Source organism: Hemitrygon akajei, chromosome 10 (assembly GCF_048418815.1).
Source record: "Hemitrygon akajei chromosome 10, sHemAka1.3, whole genome shotgun sequence".
Lineage (NCBI taxonomy): Eukaryota > Metazoa > Chordata > Chondrichthyes > Myliobatiformes > Dasyatidae > Hemitrygon > Hemitrygon akajei.
In genome coordinates, this window is record NC_133133.1 from 103,155,748 (window position 1) to 103,179,637 (window position 23,890).

The window sequence follows — 23,890 nt, forward strand, 5'->3', positions numbered from 1 at the left end:
TCTTTAGATTCCAGCTAGCATGGTGTACATCAAATTCATGTTGAGCATGTACTCCAGCACAGAGTCCTGTGGCAGGATTAGATAATCTCTCAATTCCCATAGTTAACTGTCTAAATGTGGTCATCAAAGTTGTTACCCATTTGGCGCCAACAGAGGGCATTCAGCTCATTATTCTTCCAATACAAAATAAAGGCCCATAGTTAATTTATAAAAAAGTAAAGTAGAAGTTCCAAATGGGTGAGAAATATTTCTAAAAGTACCTAATGAAAGGACAGTTGAGAACATTAAATCCATATACACTATGTAACACGCTGTAAGGTTTCACTGCTAAGGCTAATGTAATGGCTTCTATGTAATGTTCCACGATTAAGGGAATGGCTTTTCTGTAGCAGCAATGTTTGGGTTATGACTAGATATAACAGGACTTTGGAATGCAGGGGCTATCCAATGGGAGAAATGTTGGTTCTTTCTTGTGTGTTTGGGAGCCAGGTTTCTCGTGGTCTTTTGTCGGGGAGCAGTGGAGAAAGGGGACACGAATGAAGAGTCGGAAGACCCCTGGACGGAGTGGACTTAGGAACGAGGGTCTGAGGGCTGGCTACACTTGGAGATCGATGGGAACAAATGAACCAACAGTGAGCTCCAACGATGCGCAATAGACTTTTTCCTTAAAATCGGCCCTTTTACTTTTTATTTTCTTTACTAACCCTCTATCCAGATTAAGATTTATAAAGTTCAATCATTAAATTGTATATAGCGTACTGTCTGATATTTTGTGGTGCGTATTTGAAACTGGGCAACACATCACGCAGCATCCACACAATGAGATTTCTCAGTTTGGCAGGCAAATGACATTTCACTGGATGTTTCGAAGTACATGTGATATGTCCAATCCTAATGAAAACATCCTCTCTATCCAGGCCTTTCAGATCTCCCTCAACTTTCCAAACTCCATTCTGCATAGGTCCAGAGAATCAAATGCTCTCAGTAGAATGCTTTATAAAATTATGCAGTTTCATATTTTCATATTTTACCTCATTTACTTTTCTGAGTTCATTTGTAGCTTCAAAGTTTCCTGCATCCAAGCTCAGCACCATTTCAAAATCTGAAACATTAAGAATATAAAAATAAAGATTTACAACCGTTTAAATTCAAATCTATTAATTCTGCACAGATAGCAATAAAAAAATTAAATGATAATAAATCTTTTATAGACAATTTTAATTGCTCGACAGACTTAGCTTTACTAACCTTCTTTTGCACCCTGCAAGTTATTCAGTTTAAAACGAGCAGAACCTCTTCGAAGGTAAGCTTTGAAGAAGGCCTTGTCCAGTGCAATTGCCAAATTGCAATCTGATTCTGCCACAGCATACCTACATGGGAAATGAGCTTCATAGAATAAGTTATCCACAACATATTTTCATTCAAAGGGTTAACAAATATGTGACGAACTACTCCAGAATGTTTCCACACAGTTCAATTCATTACAGAGTAAAAGTAAGATGAACTGAGTAGACAGGGAATTATCACAAGATCTGCTGGAAAGCTGAGTGAAAGTAGCAGCTTTTGAGCCCAGTTGAGTAGTGATGTAAGATGGCACAGGGAATAGGATACAGAAAGAAGTTACTGAAATACCATGCAACATGAACTTATAAAAAATCATTAACACCTTTGAGTTATTCAGCTGAACTTTTTAAAATTTTAATTAGCCGGACCAATATTGAAATAGGAAAATGTTTTTAGTATAATAAAAATTCAAGATGTCTTAAGTGAAAAATTAGCAAGAATTGCAGAAAATATAGCAAATGTTTTGTAATTCTTTTGAGTGCTTGGGGAAAAGGTATATTTGTTAGATTGGTGTGCAGATTGTTGGTTACATTGTATTTTTAGTTTAGTTTACATTTCCTACGCTTGCTTATATTTTATATAATCACCTATATACATGTAACTGTTTAGTGAATATTCCAGTAATTACAGTGCAATTGCTTCTGTATTTTTGTACAATTTTTACTTTTCAGTAGTAGCTGTCACACCACCTGAGTCTGGCTATTTTAATGGTTAATTGTTGTAACTGGAATTTTGTTATCTCTAGAACAAATATGAGAAACCACAACTGCCTTTTAGTCTGGTCTTTGCTTTATATCTTGGCTCCTGTGTTCATTTTCCACTAATTACTATAAGAAGTAAGTTTTATGCTTCACTCTTGACTTATGAAGAACCTTTGGATCAAAAATACCTGACAAAGCAGCAGGCCAAAAATTTAGTATGTTTTAAACAGTGTATAAAACTGGCAAGACTTAAGATTACAGAAAGCTTTCATCTGAATGGTGCTAACAACTGAGACGTAGGAATTATGAATGCATACTCACAGAGAAGGGCATAAAGTTTGAGGTCAAAATATGAGAATCTGAGATTAGAAGTAGAGGTGAGATATTTAGGGGGAACATCTTCACTCAGGAGGTGGTGCAAGTGGAGAATGAGCTGCTGGTGGAAAGTGGTGGATGCAGGTTTGATTGCAACATTTAGAGAAGATTCGATAAGTACATGGACGGAAAGGGCATGAAGGGCTATGTTCCAGGTGAAAGTTGATGGCATTAGGTAGAATAACAGTTTGGCACAGACTAGATAGGCTGAAGGGCCTGTTTCATTCACAGGAGTAAAAATTATATATTTATGTTGGGAATGGGGCTCAAATAGAATCAGCATCCACAAAAAGTCAACGAAGTTGGAATTATTCCAGAAAAGAGCACAGCAAGATTGGAGATAAAGGTTTCACAGAAACCAGCCAAAGATACCTTTTGCTAGTTTCTGAGTTTTAAGGATTGCAGCACAAAGGTTGAATAGATTCTTTCTTTAATTACAATGGAAAGTTAAATTGTATAGCTTGCAGAGCCATTTATAAACTAGAAAAACACAGGGGGAAATATATTGCAGATGCGCCTTCTCAAACCAGTTGTGAACTAGTATAACCCAAATAACACATCAGTCCAAGAGGACACTAGTTTTTTTAAACCAGACAGACAATTAAAGTGCAAAACAATCAAAACTCTGGCAGGGTTTGCAAGACATTACTCTCTAAAAAACTAAACCCAATTGCATAAACCATAGCGATGCTTCATTACAAGATGAACTCAACACCTTCTCTGCCTCCTTTGAAAGGGTGAACACAACTACAGCTGTGAAGATCCCTGCTGCACCTGATGACCCTGTGATCTCTGTCTCAGAGGCCGGTGTTAGGCTGCCTTTAAAGAGAATGAGCCTTTGCAAGGAGGAAGGTCCCGAAGGAGTACCTGGCAAGGCTCTGAAAACCTGTGCCATCCAACTAGCAGGAGTACTCAAGGACATTTTCAACCTCTCACTGCTACGGGATAAAGCTCCCACTTGCTTCAAAAAGGCAACAATTAGACCAGTGCTTAAGAAGAATAATGTGAGCTGCCTTAATGATTATCGCCCGGTAGTACTCACATTGACAGTGATGAAATGATTTGAGGTTGGTCATGACTAGACTGAACTCCTACCTCAGCAAGGACCTGAACCCATTGCAATTTGCTTATCGTCACAATAGGTCAACAGCAGATGTAATCTCAATGGCTCTCCACATGGCTTTAGACCACCTGAACAACACAAGCACCTATGTCAGGATGCTGTTCATCCACTATAGCTCAGCATTTAATACCATCATTCCCAAAATCCTGATTGAGAAGTTGCAGAACCTGGGCCTCTGTACCTTCCTCTGCAATTGGATCCTCAACTTCCTGATCGGAAGACCACAATCTGTGCAGATTGGTGATAACATATTCTCCTCACTTACAATCAACACTGGTGCACCTCAGGGGTGTGTGCTTAGTCCACTGCTCAGCTCTCTATATACCCTCGACTGTGTGGCTAGGCATAGCTCAAATACCATCTATAAATTTGCTGATGATACAACCATTGTTGGTAGAATCTCAGATGTTGACAAGAGGGCTCACAGGAATGAGATATGCCAACTAGTGGAGTGGTGCTGCAGCAACAACCTGGCACTCAACATCAGTGAGACGAAACAGCTTATTGCGGACTTCAGGAAGGGTAAGACGAAGAAACAGATACCAATCCTCAGAGGGATCAGAAGTGGAGAGAGTAAGCAGCTTCAAGTTCCTGGGTGGCAAGATCTCTGAGGAGTTAACCTGGTCCCAACATACTTACGTAGCCATAAAGGCGGCAAAACAGCAGTTATACTTTATTAGGAGTTTGAAGTGTTACAAACTGTAACAATTTAGAAATGAACCAGCAGCAATAGAGTTTACACTTGGAGTCTGGGTTTGATGTTAAAACCACTATCTTTATTAGTATCTACTTACAATATAGCAACTTAACCAAGATAAACAAAAATTAAGTGTACTTCTGTGTAAATACAACTTGAAAACTATTGAGCTTGGGGGGAACAAGGCTTGGAGTCCTGAGATGGTAAAGCATGAAAGTTCAGTTCACCCACAGAATAAAAGATGGGAGAGATATATTTGTAATCCAAGCTAAAACAGAGAGAAGGCAATTATATCGAATTCCACAGGTTACACGATAGTAATTAATAAATATCTGCTGTCAAAGATCCTCCATCAAGCCGTTCCAAATCCACATATGAATTACCACCAAAGTGATCTGTCACAGGGATGTCGTCTTCAAGAGGTTACCACATAACATACCCAGGCACGGGCTCCTCCATTGAGATCATTAAGAGCACCAATTTCCTTGGTGTTCACCTGGCGGAGAATCTCACATGGTCTCTCAACACCAGCTCCGCAACCAAGAAAGCAGCTCCGTAGCCAAGAAAACCCAGCAGCGTCTCTACTTTCTGCGAAGGCTGAGGAAAGTCCATCTCCCACCCACTATCCTCACCACATTCAACAGAGGATGTAACAGCTGCTTCACTGCCTATTTTGGGAATTGCACCGTCTCGGATCGCAAGACCCTGTAATGGATAGTGAGGTCAGCGGAGATCATTGGATCTCTCTTCCCGCTATAACAGACATTTATACCACACGCTACACCTGCAAAGCTAACGGTATTGTGAAGGACCCCACGCACTCCTCACACAAACACTTCTTCCACCTGCCATCTGGCAAAAGGTACTGAAGCATTCGGGCTCCCACGACCAGACTGTGCAACAGTTTCTTCCCAAGCCATCAGACTCCTCAGTACTCAAGAGTTTAGATTGGCATCTACATCATTTATTATTATATTGTAATTTGTCCTCTACTGTGCCCACTGTTTATTAATTATTATTGTACTGCCCTGCACTGTTTTGTGCACTTTATGTAGTCCTGTGCAGATCTGTAGTCTAGTGCAGTTTTTATGTTGTTTTATGTAGTCTAGTGTAGCCTTGTGCTGTCTCACATAGTCTAGTGTAGTTCTGTGTTGTTTCATGTAGCACCAGGGTCCTGGAGGAACATTGTTTTGTTTTTACTAGCAGTTTATGGCCGAAATGACAATAAACTTGACTTGACTTGAGAGGTCCCACAGGACATTCCTTAATCCACTCCTATGGATTATACGAAGTGACAGCCACACATTCAATGTGCACTGGATCGATAATCAACCCACCCTTATGGGTATAGCAGAGTTCCAAATTCCCAGCTTCGACAAGCTAGAGCTGCTACCTTTTCCAGGTTCGCTGCTCTCTCTCTCCCTCTCTTCTTCTGACTTCTGACTGTGACTGTCAGTGTCCTTGGTTTAAGGGTAAACAAGCTGTAAGTCAGTCAGCGAACAACATCGTAGTCCTGCCTCACTGAAGCGCTCTTTTAAAGTGACAGTCCACAGTAAACGAAACCCGTGGGTTCGTAACAGAAGCGATTTGTTATGTCAACAAATACACTCAAAAACTTCTATAGTTGTACCATGGAGAGCATTCTGACAGGCTGCATCACTGTCTGGTGTGGAGGGGCTACTGCACAGGACCAAAAGCTGCAGAAGGCTGTAAATCTAATCAGCTCCATCTTGGGCACTAGCCTACAAAGTACCCAGGACATCTTTAGGGAGCGGTGTGTCAGAAAGGCAGTGTCCATTATTACGGAGCTCCAGTACCCTTTTCTCACTGTTACTATCAGGTAGGAGGTAAAGAAGCCTGAAGGCACACATTCAGTGATTCAGGAACAGCTTCTTCCCCTCTGCCATTCAATTCCTAAATGGACATTGAACCCTTGGATACTACCTCACTATTTTTAATATACAGTATTTCTGTTTTTTTGCACTTTTTGAATCTATTTAATACACATATACTGTAATTGATCTATTTTCTTTCTCTTTTACATTATGCATTGCACTGAACTGCTGCTGCTAAGTTAACAAATTTCACGTCACATGCCAGTAATAAACCTGATTCTGAAATAGCTTGATCCCTTTTAAAGGTGTATCACCATGTTATACATACTTGTTCATTTTTAAGAAAGTTGCTGCACGATTTGTAGGAAAAACTGGATTATATGGATCCATTGTCATGGCTCTCGTGTAGCATTCCATTGCTTCATCATATTTTCCTTCTTTGAAGAAATTATTACCCTGGGAGGAACAAAACAGAAACAAGTACACCCATCAGTTCTCAAAGCATTTGCTCTGACAAAGAGACTTGATCCACGGATGTAAAAGTACAGGATAATTATTTATCAAATTGCCATAAGAGTGGAGATACTTATTTTCAGATACTGAGATACATGGAATTATCTTAACATATCCTGGTGCCAAGAAAAACAATGAATATCGTAGATAGACTTTGTAGATTAAGACAATTTAAAGCAATATCCAGTCTAATCATATACGTTTCTTTGTTTAAAATGCTTCCCAAATATTTGTAACAAAATATTGCATGTACCTCAGTAAAATAAATGTTGTAACTGAAATACTTCATGCTTAACAGTGAAAATAATCAATATTATATTAAAAGATAGGAGAAACAAAGCTTATGCTGCCATGGATGAAATTAATTTGGAATTGGAATTAAAATTGGATTATTATTGTCATATGTACAGATTCAGTGAAAAGCTTGCCTTCCATTCTGTTCATGTAGATCAGATTATTACACAGTGCACTGAAGCAGAACAAGGTAAATCAATAGCAGAATGCTGAATAAAATGTAACAGCTGCAGAGAAAGTGCAGTGCAGGTAGACAATAAGGTGCTAGATCGATCATAATGAGGTAGATTGTAATTCACATACCCATCTAGTGATCTCACAATGGCAAGGAACAATAATTTAGCATAATAGAACAGTAATATGACCTGACAATTCTTTAATCAACTAACAAAACTACAAAAAGTGTCTGATTGTTGTTATCCTTACTTCAAAATCACAATCAGATACCACCAGCATATGTTGTGAAACTTGCAGCTCCATCTGCCAAAAGCAGAATTTCCTGGTGGCCAACCATTTTAATTCTGATTGCAATTCTAGTTCTGACATGTCGGTCCATGGCCACCTCTTGTACCATAATGAAGCCATGCTTAGGATGGAACACCATCCCATATTCCATCAGGGAAGCCTCCAACCTAATCCAACCAAACATCGATTTCTCCTTCCTGTTAAAAAAATTGCCCTCCCCCTTCCCTCTTCTATTTCCTGCTCTCATCTCTTACCATTTCTCACCTGCCTATCACCTCTGTACTGGTCCCTTCCTCCTTCTATTTCTCCCATGGTCCACTCTCCTCTCCTATCAGAGTCCTCCTTCTCCAGCCCTTTACTTTTCCCACACACCTGGCTTTACATATCACCTTCTAACCTGTCCTCCTTCCCCTCACCCCAGCTTTTAATTCTTCTTCCTTCTTTTCCAGTCCTGAAGAAGGGTCTCAGTCTGAAACAGAGCCTGATTATTCAGTTATAGAAAAGTATAGCACAGAAACGAGCAGTTGGCAATCTAGTCCATGCTGAAACCATTTAAACTGCCTAGTCCCATAAACCTGCACCTGGACCAGAGCCCTCTATACCCCTGCCATCCATCTACCAATCTAAACTCCTCTTAGATGTTGAAATCAAGTTCACATGCACCACTTGCATTGGCAACTCATTCCAAACTCGCATCATCCTCTGAGTGCTGAGTGAAGAAGTTTTCCCTTACGTTCCCCTTAACCTTCTTGCCTTTCACCCTTCACCCATTACCTCTGGTTGTAGTCCCACCCAATCTCAGTGGAAAAAACCTGCTTGCATTCACCCTATCTATACACCTCATAATTTTGCATACCTCCATCAAATCGCCCTTCATTCTTCTATATACCAAGGAATAAAGTCCTATCCTATTCAATCTTTCTTTATAACTCAGGTCCTCTAGTCCCAGTAACATCCTTGTAAATTTTCTCTGTACTCTTGCAACATTATTTACATCTTTCCTGTAGGTAGGTGACAAGAACTGTACACAATACTCTAAATTCGGCCTGACAAATGTCTTAAATGTCTAAGACCCTGTCGATCCGCGCTGCCACTTTCACTGAATTGCGGACCTGTATTTCCAGATCCCTTTACTCTCCTCAGTGCCCTACCGTTCACTAGATACTGCCTGACCTGCTGAGTTCCTCCAGCATTGTGTGTGCAGTTTTGGATTTCTGTGGTTCTTTTCATACTGTTTTACCACTAAGTACAAATTGAATGCTGGGTTTACTACATTACAGCATTAACTATATTTTGGGGAACCATACTTAATTGGCCATCAGCTGTTTTGGTACTAAACAAACACAAGCATTTCTTTAGTGCTTTACATAATAACACCTCATTGGTCACTGAATAATCCAACTTAAAACTTTACAAGTGCTTTGAGATTTCCAGTTTACCCCACTGACAAGGAACTGGAAAGAACTCAATAGCAAACCTTAGTTGATACAACACCCACTGCAAGCGATAGAGAGGGGGGGGAAACGTAAACCTCCCCCCAGTACATTCAGATCAAACAACAAAAATCAAAGATTATCTTCTGCTAGAAGTCTATCTGACAGTTCAACTCAGTGGAAAAGAAACCTACTTCATAGGTCAATTAATAACTTTAGTCAAATAACTCTGGTCTTGCTTCAGTTGTGGCAGTGTTGTCTCAACCTCAAGTGCCATCCAAATACTTTCAGCCACAGGAGCGCTGACTTTCAGCAACACCACCTTTCAAACCCAAAACTTTCCTAGCTGGATATAGTGCACAGCTCTGAAGAATTCTCTTTGGTGTCCTAATCCGTGTTTATTCTTAACCAAAACAATTATCTGCATTCACAATGGTTACACAATTTCCTGAGGTCACTCATCACTCACAATGCAACTGTGCTCATATTTCTGAACAATCTGGCTAACTGTGAAACATTTGGATTTCCTCAAATTGAAAAAAAAGGCTAATTAAATAAAGTTATTTCTTTCTCTCCCTTTTTCAAGCTGGGTTATCTAGAATAAATAAGTGAAACATGCAAATAAAATCCCATTGAGCACCATATCAACATCCAAACTTTCAAAGACTGTCCACCATGTGACTAAAAAGTAGACCTGCCATGGGATAAGGGCAAGTTGGGATTCAGTGTACTTCCAAAAAAGAGCAAGTTGGGAATGAACAAGCAGATCTTGTGATAATTCCCACCAATTTTTTTAGCCAGTCCTCCCTCAGACCCCATTGTTCAATAGATTGTTTCCACATTACTTTCAGTTAATACTTACAGTGGCATGCAAAAGTTTGGGCACCCCTGGTCAAAATTTCTGTTACTGTGAATAGCTAAGTGAGTAAAAGATGACCTGATTTCCAAAAGGCATAAAGTTAAAGATACATTTCTTTAATATTTTAAGCAAGATTACTTTTTTATTTACATCTTTTACAGTTTGAAACTAACAAAAAAGGAAAAGGGCCTGAAGCAAAAGTTTGGGCACCCTGCTGGTCAGTACTTAGTAACACCCTCTTTGATAAGTATCACAGCTTGTAAATGCTTTCTGTAGCCAGCTAAGAATCTTTTAATTCTTGTTTGGGGGATTTTCACCCATTCTTCCTTGCAAATGGCTTCTAGCTCTGTGAAGTTCTTGGGCCGTCTTGCATACATTGCTATTTTGAGGTCCGTCCACAGGTTTTTGATGATGTTTAGGTCGGGGGACTGTGAGGGCCATGGCAAAACCTTCAGCTTGCGCCTCTTGTAGTCCATTGTGGATTTTGAAGTGTGTTTAGGATCATTATTCTGTTGTAGAAGCCATCCTATTCTTCTTCAGGTTTTACAGATGTTGTGATGTTTGCTTCCAGAATTGGCTGGTATTTAATTGAATTCATTCTTCCCTCTATCAGTGAAATGCTCCCCGTGCCACTGGCTGCAACACAAGCCCAAAGCATGATCGATCCACCCCCGTGCTTAAGAGTTGGAGAGGTGTTCTTTTCATGAAATTCTGCGCCCTTTTTTCTCCAAACATACCTTTGCTCATTGCAGCCAAAAAGTTTTATTTTAACTTCATCAGTCCACAGGACTTGTTTCCAAAATGCATTAGGCTTGTTTAGATGTTCCTTTGCAAACTTGTGACGCTGAATTTTGTGGTGAGGACGAAGGAAAGGTTTTCTTCTGATGTCTCTTCCATGAAGGTCATATTTGTGCAGGTGTCACTGCACAGTAGAATAGTGCATCACCTCTCCAGACTCTGCTAAATCTCCCTGAAGGTCTTTTGCAGTCAAGGGACGGGGGTTTTGATTTGCTTTTCCAGCAATCCTACGAGCAGCTTTCTTGGAAAGTTTTCTTGGTCTTCCAGACCTCAACTTGACTTCCACCATTCCTGTTAACTGCCATTTCTTAATTACATTACGAACTGAGGAAACGGCTACCTGAAAACGTTTTGCTGTCTTCTTATAGCCTTCTCCTGCTTTGTAGGCATCATTTATTCTAATTTTCAGAGTGCTAGGCAGCTGCTTAAAGGAGCCCATGGCTGCTGATTGTTGGGACAAGGTTTGAGAAGACAGGGTATTTAAAAAGCTTTGAAATTTGCATCACCTGGACTTTCCTAACATGACTGTGAACAAGTCATAGCCATAACAAACTAATTAAGGTCTGAGACCTTGGTAAAAGTTATCTGAGAGCTCAAATCTCTTGGGGTGCCCAAACTTTTACATGGTGCTGCTTTCCTTTTTTTTCACTCTAAAATTGTACAAAACAAAAGTAATACACTAATCTTGCTTAAAATGTTGAAAAGAATGTTTCATCTTTAACTTTATGACTTTTGGAGATCAATTCATCTTCTATTCACAGTAACAGAAATTCTGACCAGTGTGCCGAAACTTTTGCATGCCACTGTATCATTTGTTATATAAATTGTCTGCTTGTAAGAGATTGTGAACATTAAACTGCAAAGTAGTTTTAAAAATGAATGTGCCCATGTGAAGACCAGCCTGTGCTGATTTACAATCCTGTTCACTAATGTGCCACTCAATTTCACAATTCCCTTTTGAGAATTCCTGGTTAGTGAGAGATCTCTGCAACAAACCTTTTCTTTCTCAGCAAGAGCTTTCTCTGCATCTACTTCTTCTTCTGTATCAGGCTCTGGAGTGCTGTCAGTTTTATCCATCTCTTCCAGTACTTTGTCCTAAGGCAAAAGATGAAATACAACATCTATATAATCTTCAACAGTGAGTAAAGTCAAATTAATCTTATTATTGAAGTTCATATAGGTCCTTAAGGCTATTAAAGCTGGGGTGGTAATGGGGACAAGCTCCCATTACCTATAAAATACCCACAACAGCGTGCGTCTCAAATAGTCTCTGACAACCAAGTTCAGTTCCTGGCCTTCACATATGGCTTAGCTACTAAGCCTGGTGGAACCGTTTCAACTGACAGGAGAAGGGGCAAAGGCAGGTTACTGGTGTCTTAAAACCAGTCGCTTTGGGCAGATGGGATTCATCTTGAAGGAAAGCTCTGATTTCAAACCTCTGCTGTCTTGTGGCTATACTGACTCATGGAGATAGCTTCAGGAGTAAACCCTGAGGGAAAAATCTGGAGCTGCAGTCCCTAAAGTTACAGGGAAAGGCTGAACAAATTAGGTCTCTGTTCTTTGGAGTGTAGAAGGTTGAGGGGGGACTTGATAGAGGTATTTAAAATTATGAGTGGGTAGATCGAGTTGACGTGGATAGGCTTTTTCCATTGAGAGTAGGGGAGATTCAAACAAGAGGACATGAGTTGAGAGTTAGGGGGCAAAATTTTAAGGGTAACACGAGGGGGAATTTCTTTACTCAGAGAGTGGTAGCTGTGTGGAATGAGCTTCCAGTAGAAGTAGTAGAGGCAGGTTCGGTATTGTCACTTAAAGTAAAATTGGATAGGTATATGGACAGGAAAGGAATGGAGGGTTATGGGCTGAGTGCGGGCCAGTGAGTGTAAGCGTCAGCATGGACTAGAAGGGCCGAGATGGCCTGTTTCCATGCTGTAATTGTTATATGGTTATAAAGCAGTCCTACATTGAGTTCAATGTTGACTGGCCACTCCATTGACGATGCTGGTACCAAACTGTATCGGTCTCTGCTGTTTCTTTGGGGTCATCAGATGCATGGAGAAGGGGAGCTTGCTACATAGACAATGGCTTGCTCTCCATATCGTACTGCCCAGGCATGCATATCTGGACAGCTACAATGTAATATCCATGGTCAACTCTAACTGATGGAGGCCCTCACCTCAACATATACCAATGACATTAATTTTTCTTTAGATATTTACACAGAAAATAAAGATAGAATTCATGAAAAATGATACATAAACAAAGGCTGATAAACAACCAGTGTGTAAAATACAAACTGTACAAATAATAATAGTAAATATACAATACTGTGAACACAATGAGAGGCCTTGGCCCAAAATGGCAACAGTCCCGGTGACGGGCCCCAGCCCAAAACGGTGACTCTGTACTCTTTTTCATTGATGCTGCCTGGCCTGCTGAGTGCCTCCAGCATTTTGTGTGTTTTGCTTCCATTTCCAGCATCTACAGATTTTCTCATTTATGAGTTGTTGAGTCCTTGAAAGTGAGTCCATATGGTGTGCAATCAGTTCAGAGATGAGTTACCCACACTGGTTCAGGAGCCTGATGGTTGAAGGGTAATAACTGTTCCAGAACACGGTGGTGTCGGACCCAAGGCTCCTGTACCTACTGTCAAATAGTAGCAGCAAGAGACAAGCATGGTTGGGATGTTGGGGGGGGTCCTTGATGATGGACATAGCTTCCTCATGGTGGTGATCCTTGTAAGTGCGCTTAATGATTGGGAGGGCTTTGCTGTGACGGACTGGGCTGTTTCCACCACTTTTTATACCTTCTATTGCAGATGTCAAATGGCGCACAAAGTCACAGAACTATCTGATGAACAATTATCCTTTAGAGGAACAATCCTACTATCCTCACAAAGTTTTACATGTGACTCCAACATTCTAGTTGATTAACAACCTCCTAAATAGACCATCAAGCCACTCAGTAGGAACTTGCTGTCAACACCCATGAATATACCAAAAAGTAATCACAATGTGATTTTAAAAAGGAATTCAGTAGCTTCTTGGAATTTAGCTTTAGGGGCTCTATAACTGGCAGATGGAAAACTGGATGGGGTAGTGTATGGGGAAAACAGGCCATTGCAGCTTATGTAGATATTTTACAGTAGGCATAACAGTTCAAGCTTTTAGAGCCGATGGTACTTATCAGTCATTCACACTCAGTCCAACTCAAACAGCAGGTATAACCACAAAGACCCTTTATAACGTATAACAACCCCAAAACAGCTGAAAAGATGATTTATGGTCCAAACAGTTCAGCATTAGAAAGAAATTCAGCCTTTTATTTTAGAGTCTATAGCTGAATTAAAGAGACTGGCTTAAAGACAGATCGAAATTACTTCTTACATTTATATTTTATATCATTTTAGTTTTACAGAATAAACCAAACTTAAAAAAATGCCAGAAAATCTGAGGCAATAATTTAAATTATGCTAAATTATGTCAAATACACAATGAAGACTTACCACATCAAATTTTTCCCAAGATTTATAATCATAAGACTTTATTCTGGTTGCTTTTTTTTCTCCATTTTTCTTATTGTTCTGGGAGACAGGCTTCTTATTTGTTTTTTTCTTGAAATCTCGATTTCTTATAGGTGGCAAAGACTGCAAGTTATCCAAAGAATAATGGGCCATTTTCAACCAAGTAATTACATTTACTATTACATTAAAAATACTTTATCATACTTTGACCACAACTAGTTCAATATTCATTTTATTTTAAACAAAAATTTGAATTAAAACAAAAACAGCCTTAAATCTCAGGACGAATATTTCTTTATCAGCCAGGTTGACTCTGTGGTTAAAAAAGCATGTGGTGCATTGGCCTTCATCAATCATGGGATTGAGTTTAGAAGCCAAGAGGTAATGTTGCTTAGAAGCCAAGAGGTAATATAGGACCCTGGTCAGACCCCACTTGAAGTAATGTGCTCAGTTCTGGTCATCTCACAATAGGAAGGATGTGGAAACTATAGAAAGGGTGCAGAGAAGATTTACAGTATGTTGCCTGGATTGGGGAGCATGCCTTATGAGAATAGATTGAGTGAACTCAGCCTTTCCCTTGGAGCAACATAGAATGAGAGGTGACCTGATAGAGGTGTATAAAATGATGAGAGGCATTGATCGTGTGGCTTTTTTTCCAGGCTGGAATAGCTAGAACGAGAGGGCACAGTTTTAAGGTGCTTGGAAGTAGGTACAGAGGAGATGTCAGGGGCAAGTTGTTTTACACAGTGGTAAATGCACGGAATGGGCTGCTGGTGATGGTGGCAGATACTAGACACTACAATACTACAGCACAGTACAGGCCCTTCGGCCCTCGATGTTGTGCCAACCGATGTATTAAACCATATAACAAATACAATATGGAAACAGGCCATCTCGGCCCTTCTAGTCCATGCCGAACGCTTACTCTCACCTAGTCCCACTGACCCGCACTCAGCCCATAACCCTCCATTCCTTTCCTGTCCATATACCTATCCAATTTTACTTTAAATGACAATATCGAACCTGCCTCTACCACTTCCACTGGAAGCTCATTCCACACAGCAACCACTCTGAGTAAAGAAATTCCCCCTCAAGTTACCCCTGAACATTTGCCCCCTAACTCTTGTTATGATACCAGCCCCCTCCTTTGTGAGAATTGCAAGAGCCCTAGTAAAAGGGGGGTCAATGACCCAAGAGAGAGAGAGAGACAGGCTGAATGGACACAGGAAATGGAAAGACATTCCACTGGGACAAAAGCTGGTGACTGTGGCATTGTTCTCAGGAGACACCTGGGAACTGCAGACGTGCCAACTCGCAGGGACATTGTAAAGCCCTCGGGCAAAGTGGGCTGGTTGAGAGAGAGATTGCATCACCTGCAACCTGATTGACACCTGAGATCCCGTGAGGCAGTATAAAGAAGGGTCTGAAAGAGGACGACCCTCAGACGCACCAAGGAGACACCAAGAAGCACGATAACGCTTCCCGTGGGAACGGGAAGCCATTTTGAAATAAGCCACGTGCGTTAAATTCCGAATGCGGGGTTTGTGGCTGGAACCAACGGAAGATCGCTTTTAACTAACAACGGGGAAGATCGCTCCCCTGATTCCATGGATGTTTTGGGCAAGTTTTTCCGTTTATCTCTCTCTCTCTCCAACACGTGAAACCAAAAGGGAAAAGCCTGCAGACTTCAGAGTGACTCTTTATATTTCCAATTGGACTCAGTATTATACCCTAGACAACGAAAGAGCTTATTTCTGAGTGATTATTAATGTACCTGCGTTTTAGATTGAGTATTGACGCATGTTATCTGAATGTTTGTATTAACCTTAATTTTTGTGCCCCTTTATTAATAAAACTTTTGAAAATAGTACCATTGGACTTCAACTGACATATCTATCTTTGCTGGTAAGTGAAACCAGTTACTGGTTTCATAACACTCTCAACTCATGTCCTCTTGTTTGAATCTCCCCTACTCTCAATGGAAAAAGCCTATCAATATCAACTCTATCTATCCCTCTCATAATTTAAAATACCTCTATCAAGTCCCCCCTCAACCTTCTACACTCCAAAGAATAAAGACCTAACTTGTTCAACCTTTCTCTGTAACTTGGGTGCTGAAACCCAGGTAACATTCTAGTAAATCTCCTCTGTACTCCGTCTATTTTGTTGACACCTTTCCTATAATTCGGTGACCAGAACTGTGCACAATGCTCCAAAGTTGGCCTTACCAATGCCTTGTACAATTTTAACATTACATCCTAACTCCTATACTCAATGCTCTGATTTATAAAGGCCAGCATACCAAAAGCTTTCTTCACCACCCTATCCACATGAGATTCCACCTTCAGGGAACTATGCACCATTATTCCTAGATCACTCTAAGATATTAAAGGAATTTTCATATTCCTTAAAAAAATACTAAACCCACTCTACCCCGTCTTTTAGGAGACTCCTGGACAGGTACATAGAGCTCAGAAAAATAGAGGGCTATGGGTAACCCTAGGTAATTTCTAAGGTAAGGACATGTTTGGTACAGCTTTGTGGGCCGAAGGGCCTGTATTGTGCAGTAGGTTTTCAATGTTTCTAATCAAATCAATGCAAGCTTTCAGAGAATTTCCATCATTCCCATTCCACCACTGACTTCCAAGTTCTTTTTCAAGCCACCAGTGATTTTCCTTTTTTCCTACAACACATCTGCAGTAGTGGCAATTTGATTTATTTATTGAGATACAGTGCAGAATAGGCCGTTCAGCCGCACCACACAGCAATCTCCAATTTACCCCTAGTCTAATCACAGAATAATTTACAATGACCAACCAACCTACCAACCGATACTTCTTTGGATTGGAGTAGGAAATCGGAACTCCGGGAGGAAACCCACACGGTTCACAAAGAGAACTTACAAACTCCGAACGGACAGTGCTGGAATTGAACTCCAAATTCCAAAATGCCCCAATCTGTGATAGCGCCGTGCTAACCGCTACACTACCATGTTGTGAATGTACTAAGGCACATGCAAACAGTGGAGGGAATTAAACCCGGGCTGATGGTGAAACATTGTGCTATCTGCTACGTTACCATGTTGTAAATGTACTAAGGTACATGCAGACAGTGGAGGGAATTGAACCGGGGTCGATTGTACTGTAAAACGTTGTGCTAACCACTGCACTACCATGCTGCTGTTGCTAATTAACCTGGTAGTACATATTTGGAATGTAGGAGGAAAGCCCTCAGACATTAGCCAAAGTAATGCTCCACAGCCACACCACCTACTGTTCAAGTTAACTAGATCTGTGTGTCAAAGAGCACATCCCACCAGTTGAACAGAAACTTTAAGAATTCTAGAGTGATTCAAAGGTCTTCAAATACAAAGTAAAGAATTGTAAACACATTCAAGACCCCTCCTCCCCATCCCCAAACACCCTCAAGTGCCCGGAGCCCTGCTGCTCATCCCCAAATCCTGCATGTGTTGGCTCCCCACCAAAACCCACTCATGGGCCGGGACCCTCCACACTCCTTCATGTGTGACAACGCCTCCCATCCGCCCTCTCCCCCAGTGTGACCGCTCACTCCCGCAATGATCACCCCGACACACCCTCACCCCCGGTCACGCCCTCTCACCCCTCGTGTGACCCCCCTCCCGGTATGATCCTTTCCCCCAACTCCGCACCGGGTCCGCCGCCAGTACCACGCCGCTCTGCCGCCGGAGGTCCTCGTCCTTCTTTTTGATGTCCTTCTCCCAGCCGTCCAGCTCTCGCATGAAGTCGCGCAGCTCCTCAGCCTGGTGCCGAACCTGAAACTGCAGCTCCACCGACTTGTTCGGTCCCGACATGGCGAAGCGAAGAGAACCCAGGCCCGGCGCGGCGCCGGCACCATGACACCGCGTAACACGGAAATGACGTCAGGGCCGGAAGCACCTCCTTGGTGCAGGAGGTCCTTAGTCACCGTGCTTGTCTTTCATCTCTCCTCAGTAGGGATAATCTGCTCTACTCCACCAGAGTGTAGGATTAGGAACAGATATAATATCAGTTGGGGAGAGGATTTTTGTATGTTTGGCATGTTAGTTTCCAGTAATTGGGCATTGCTAGCCATTTACAAACACGATGCTGGAGGAACTGGGCTATGGATATGGACAGTAGACGAGATAGTCCACAGGAAATGACCATATGGAATTTTCATATCCCTCCACAGATGCTGTCTGGCGCCCTGAGTTCTTCCAGCATTTGTTTGTTGCTCTGGATTCCAGCATCTGTAGACTCGCCTCTCTGTTGCAAGCTGCTGTTGTAGTATAAATGTCCATGAATTGAACTAGCAAGTGAGCATATACACAATTTGATCAATAATATATCAGCCTTGGTTTTGTGCTCAATAATGAAGCAACGATGGAGCATACATGTAGGAGATAGTGTGGTAATGATAGAGCAATTTTAATGTGAATTATGTTTATCTTCTTGAGAATTGTTGGAGCTGCACTAACACTGGTGAGTGGAGAGTATTGTATCTTCACTTGCACCTTGTAAATGGGTTAAAAATAGGATGTCAGGATAGGAGTCAGTCACAGCAGGATACCTAACCTTTGACCTACTCTTGCAGGTCACTATATTTTTGTGATGGGTCTGTTTGCATTTCTGGTCAATGGTGATATGCAGGTTATTGATGAACCTGGCTAAAGTAATTAATTTAAGTATTTAAGGTAGGTGGTTAATCTCTCCCTTGCGAGAGATGTTCATTGCATGAAAGTTACTTGCTACTTTCATATTTAAGTTTATTGTCAATCAACCATACGCATGTAGACGGCCAAACGAAACAATGTTCCTCTGGACCAAGGTGCACAACACAGTACATTTTACTCACACACATAACACATGAAGTAATATTCATGAAACATAAAGAAATAAATGAACAAGTAACAGGGTGCATTTATGACAGTTTAAAAGGTAAGCGGTATTCAGCCCATGTTATCAAAGTCATATTCTCTGGCATCTGAGGAGTTGCAAATGGAGTTGAAAATTGTGCAAATATCCTCCCCACTTTTAACTTTAAGATGAAGGGAGGCTCTTGGAGGTGTTGAAGATATATTGTGAAGAATTACTACAATCATATTTTGGGGTGGCATAATTAACATATGACAATCAATAACTGTTTCTTTTGCATGAGGTAGGACTCCTACCACAGGAGTGTTTTCTCTTTGATGCTGAGGACTGAAGGTATCAGATTTAATGACATGCTATTTTATGCCATGAGAAATCACTCTTGTTCTTTCAACTCTGGAATTCAGACTTTTGTCCAAGTTTGTGATGAAGTCTGGAATTAATTGTTTTAACTAAAACCCAAACTGGGCATTGAGGGCTGCTTAATAGCACTGTGGATGACGGCTTCCATCACGTTCACTAATAAAAGTGAGTAGACTGGTGATATGTCCACCTGTTTGTGACAACTTTCCACATTCAAGATTCAAGATACAAAAACTTTCTTGTCATTCTAACTGTACATCAGCTCTGTAGGGCAAAATGAGACAGCATTTCCCAGGAGCAGTGCAATCATAACATAACAAACGCAATACTAAATAATAAATGTAACAATAAATAGTAAAACACAACAGCTACATGTCAGTTAAAATCAAGTTATAAGTGTCCAGTGCAAGTTAAAAGTGTCCAAAGCAGAGTCAGGTAGAGCAGCTATTTAGCAGTCTGACTGTCTGTGAGAGGAAGCTGTTTAGTAGCCTTGTGGTTTTAGTTTTGATGCTCCTGTAACGTTTACCTGATGGCAGAAGAACAAACAGTTCATGGAGAGGGTGTGAGGGGTCTTTAATCATGTACCGTGTCTTCTGGAGGCATCGACTCTGAAAGAGGCCTTGGACAGAAGGTAGGGAGACCCCAATAACCTTCTCTGCTCCCCTAACCACCCTCTGCAAGGCGTTTTTGTCGGCAGCACTGCAGCTGGAGTACCAGGTTGTGATGAAAAAGGTCAGCACACTCTCAATCACTCCTTCATAGAATGTAGTTAAGATGTTAGTGGGGAGTGATGCTTGTTTAGGCTTCCTCAAAAAGTGCAATCTCTGCTGGACTCGTTTCACAATCCCAGTGGTGAGATTGTCCGAGATCTGCACCCCAAGGAACTTGATGTTTTCCACTCTCTCCACTGTGGAGCCGCTGATGCTGAGGGGTGTGCGCTCAGGCTGAGACCGTCTGAAATCGACGATCTTCTCCTTGGTTTTGGTGACATTAAGCATCAAGTTGTTGTCACTGCACCAGCTCTCTAGGTGTTTGACCTCCTCCCTGTACATTGTTTCATCATTTTTGCTGATGAGCCCCACCACTGCATTAGAAATGTACTGAAATGCTTTGTCTTAATGCACAGTCCGTCTGAGAATGCACGTCTGCAATGTGATATCTGGGTGTTACAGTATCTAGTGTTCCAAGCCAACTCTTGTTATTACATAGAATTAATCAAATTGTTTGGAAACTGGCGTCTGTGAGATAAGAACACAAGACATTAGGAGCAAAAGTAATCCAGCGGCCCCTCACAAGCCTGCTCCACGATTCAGTCTATGATGGCCTCCACTCAGCTCCTCTTCCAGTGCTCAGTTCTTCAATTTTTCAAATATTCATCTTTTTTTTCCATCTATCTCCACCTTACCATGAGTATATCTAACAACTTGGCTTCTACTACTCTTAGGGATAGAGAATTCCAGAGATACATCGGGAAGATGGCCATTACATTTTTGTAAACTTTAGAATCAGATTAATTACCACTGAATTAAATGAATCAGAATCAGGTTTAACATCACTGGCACGTATGGTGATATTTGTTAATTTAGATGCGGGAGTACAATGCAATACATGATAATATAGATAAAAAGGAAATCAATTACAGCAAGTATATATATGTATGTTAAATAGTTTTTAAAAGTGAGGTAATGTTCATGGGTTCAATGTTCATTTAGGAATCAGATGGCAGAGGGCAAGAGGCTATTCCTGAATTACTGAGTGTGTGCCTTCTGGCTTCTGTACTTCCTTCCTGATGGTAACAATGAGAAGAGGGCATGTCTTGGTTGATGGGGGTCCTTAATAATAGACACCGGCTTTTCCCTGAAGCTCCTTGAAGATGCCTTCGATACTTTGGAGGCTGGTACTCAAAATGGAGCTGCCTAATTTTACAACACTCTGTAGCTTATTTATTTCTTGTTCAGTAGCCCATACCAGACAGGGATGCAGCTTGTCAGATGCTCTCCACAGTACATCTATAAAAGTTTTCAAGTGTTTTAGGTGACAAACCAAACCAAATCTCCTCAAACTCTTAACTCCACTGTCTTGCCTTCTTTATAGCTGCATCAATATTTTGGGTCCAGGTTAGATCCTCAGAAATTTTGACATCCAGGAACTTGAAACTGCTCACTCTCTTCACTTCTGATCCTTCTATAAGGACTGGTTCCTGTCCCCTTGTCTTACCCTTCCTGAAGTCCAAAATCAGCTCTTTTGTCTTACTGATGTTGAGTGCAAAGTTGTTGCTGCAACACCACCCAACTAGCTGGTATGTCTCACTCCTTTACGCCCTCTCGTCTCCATCTGAGATTCTGCTGGCAATGGTTGTATCATCAGCAAATTTGTAGATGGTAATTGAGCTATGCCTAGTCATAAGTATAGAGTAGATCAGTGGGCTAAGCACACATCCCTGAGGTCTGCCAGTGTTGATCGTCAACTAGGAGTAGATATTATTACCAATCCATACAGATTGTGGTCTTCCACTTAGAAAGTCGAGGATCCAATTGCGGAGGGAGGTACAGAGGCCCAGGTTCTGTAGCTTGTCTATCAGGACTGTGAGAATGATGGTGTTAAACGGCAAATGATTTAAAGTCATTGTTTTGCAGCAGTAGTAGAGTGTATTGACTTTCCTCCAAAATGCTGAAAAATACAGTGTCAAAAAGCACAGATTTATGTAGTGGAGGAATTTATACACTTGTTATTGCTAGCTGAAAAGTGTACCGCATGATGACTTTCAAAACTGCTTCACTACAACAGCTCATTGGCAGATAGAAATTGAGGCAACCTTCTTGGGCTTTTTCTTTGCGACATAGATTTATGAATGGTATAACATGTATAAGACGTATATCTACAGAGGTTTGATTATCTGTTGATATTGCAGAAAAGTAAACAATGAAGAAAACTTCCATAAAACAAGACAAGTAAAGAAGTAAACATGAGGAAATCTGCAGATGCTGGAAATTCAAAACAACCACACACACAAAATGCTGGTGGAACACAGCAGGCCAGGCAGCATCTATAGGGAGAAGCGCTGTCGACGTTTCGGGCCGAGACCCTTCGTCAGGACTAACCGAAAGGAAAGGTCGTAAGAGATTTTAAAGTAGTGGAGGGAGGGGGAAATGCGAAATGATAGGAGAAGACCGGAGGGGGTGGGATGAAGCTAAGAGCTGGAAAGGTGATTGGCGAAAGTGATACAGAGCTGGAGAAGGGAAAGGATCATGGGACGGGAGGCCTCAGGAGAAAGAAAGGAGGGGGGGGGGGGGAAGCACCAGAGGGAGATGGAGAACAGGCAAACAACTAAATATGTCAGGGATGGGGTAAGAAGGGGAGGAGGGGCATTAACAGAAGTTAGAGAAGTCAATGTTCATGCCATCAGGTTGGAGGCTACCCAGCCGGTATATAAGGTGTTGTTCCTCCAACCTGAGTTTGGATTCATTTTGACAGTAGAGGAGGCCATGGATAGACATATCAGAATGGGAATGGGACGTGGAATTAAAATGTGTGGCCACTGGGAGATCCTGCTTTCTCTGGCGGACCGAGCATAGGTGTTCAGCGAAACAGTCTCCCAGTCTGCGTCGGGTCTCACCAATATATAAAAGGCCGCACTGGACGCAGTATAGCACACCAGCCGACTCACAGGTGAAGTGTCGCCTCACCTGGAACGACTGTCTGGGACCCTGAATGGTGGTGAGGGAGGAAGTGTAAGGGCAGGTGTCGCACTTGTTCCGTTTACAAGGATAAGTGCCAGGAGGGAGATCGGTGGGAAGGGATTGGGGGGACGAGTGAGATCCGACGCAGACTGGGAGACCGTTTCGCTGAACACCTATGCTCGGTCCGCCAGAAAAAACAGGATCTCCCAGTGGCCACACATTTTAATTCCATGTCCCATTCCCATTCTGATATGTCTATCCATGGCCTCCTCTACTGTCAAAATGAATCCAAACTCAGGTTGGAGGAACAACACCTTATATACCGGATGGGTAGCCTCCAACCTGATGGCATGAACATTGACTTCTCTAACTTCCGTTAATGCCCCTCCTCCCCTTCTTACCCCATCCCTGACATATTTAGTTGTTTGCCTGTTCTCCATCTCCCTCTGGTGCTCCCCCCCCCTTCCTTTCTTTCTCCTGAGGCCTCCCATCCCATGATCCTTTCCCTTCTCCAGCTCTGCATCCCTTTTGCCAATCTCCTTTCCAGCTCTTAGCTTCATCCCACCCGCTCCGGTCTTCTCCTATCATTTCGCATTCCCCCCCCCCCCCCCCCCCCACTATTTTCAAATCTCTTACTATCTTTCCTTTCGGTTAGTCCTGACGAAGGGTCTCGGGCCGAAACGTCGACAGCGCTTCTCCCTATAGATGCTGCCTGGCCTGCAGCATTCCAGCAACATTTTGTGTGTGTTATCGAGTAAAGAAGTTTCGACTTCCTGTCGTCCCAGCAAATGACGTCAGCATGAAACCGGTCTATCTTGCCTGAGCAGATGACGTTCGAGGGAGCAACCACCAATCCACGACGCTCTTATGAAATCGCATGTGCATCGAAAAACTCTCATCATAAAATACAGTCCTTTTTAAATAAAATATATAATTTTAAGTGGTATTATTGTAACAAAGAAAGTGATGAGTATTCGACTGCTTTTAATATCATTGGAGCAGTTTGACCTCTAACCCCC

At 41.7% G+C, this 23,890-nt stretch overlaps 1 protein-coding gene across 2 annotated transcripts in view; it reads right to left on the reverse strand.

Annotated features, from left to right (window-relative positions):
• The window catches only part of rpap3 (RNA polymerase II associated protein 3), a 74,610-nt gene extending 56,758 nt beyond the window's left edge, over positions 1–17,852 (reverse strand). Inside the window, exons 1-6 of one of the 2 annotated variants that reach the window (XM_073058720.1) lie at positions 17,646–17,852; positions 13,940–14,080; positions 11,434–11,532; positions 6,404–6,531; positions 1,249–1,370; positions 1,032–1,102 (exon numbers count right to left, since the gene is read on the reverse strand). In XM_073058720.1, coding sequence (XP_072914821.1) covers positions 1,032–1,102; positions 1,249–1,370; positions 6,404–6,531; positions 11,434–11,532; positions 13,940–14,080; positions 17,646–17,789 — 705 coding nt within the window. In that variant the 5' untranslated portion in view covers positions 17,790–17,852. Of the gene's footprint in view, positions 1–1,031; positions 1,103–1,248; positions 1,371–6,403; positions 6,532–11,433; positions 11,533–13,939; positions 14,081–17,627 lie in introns of both variants that reach the window. The other variant, XM_073058719.1, reaches the window with a different exon arrangement.
• Positions 17,853–23,890: the final 6,038 nt, after the last annotated feature.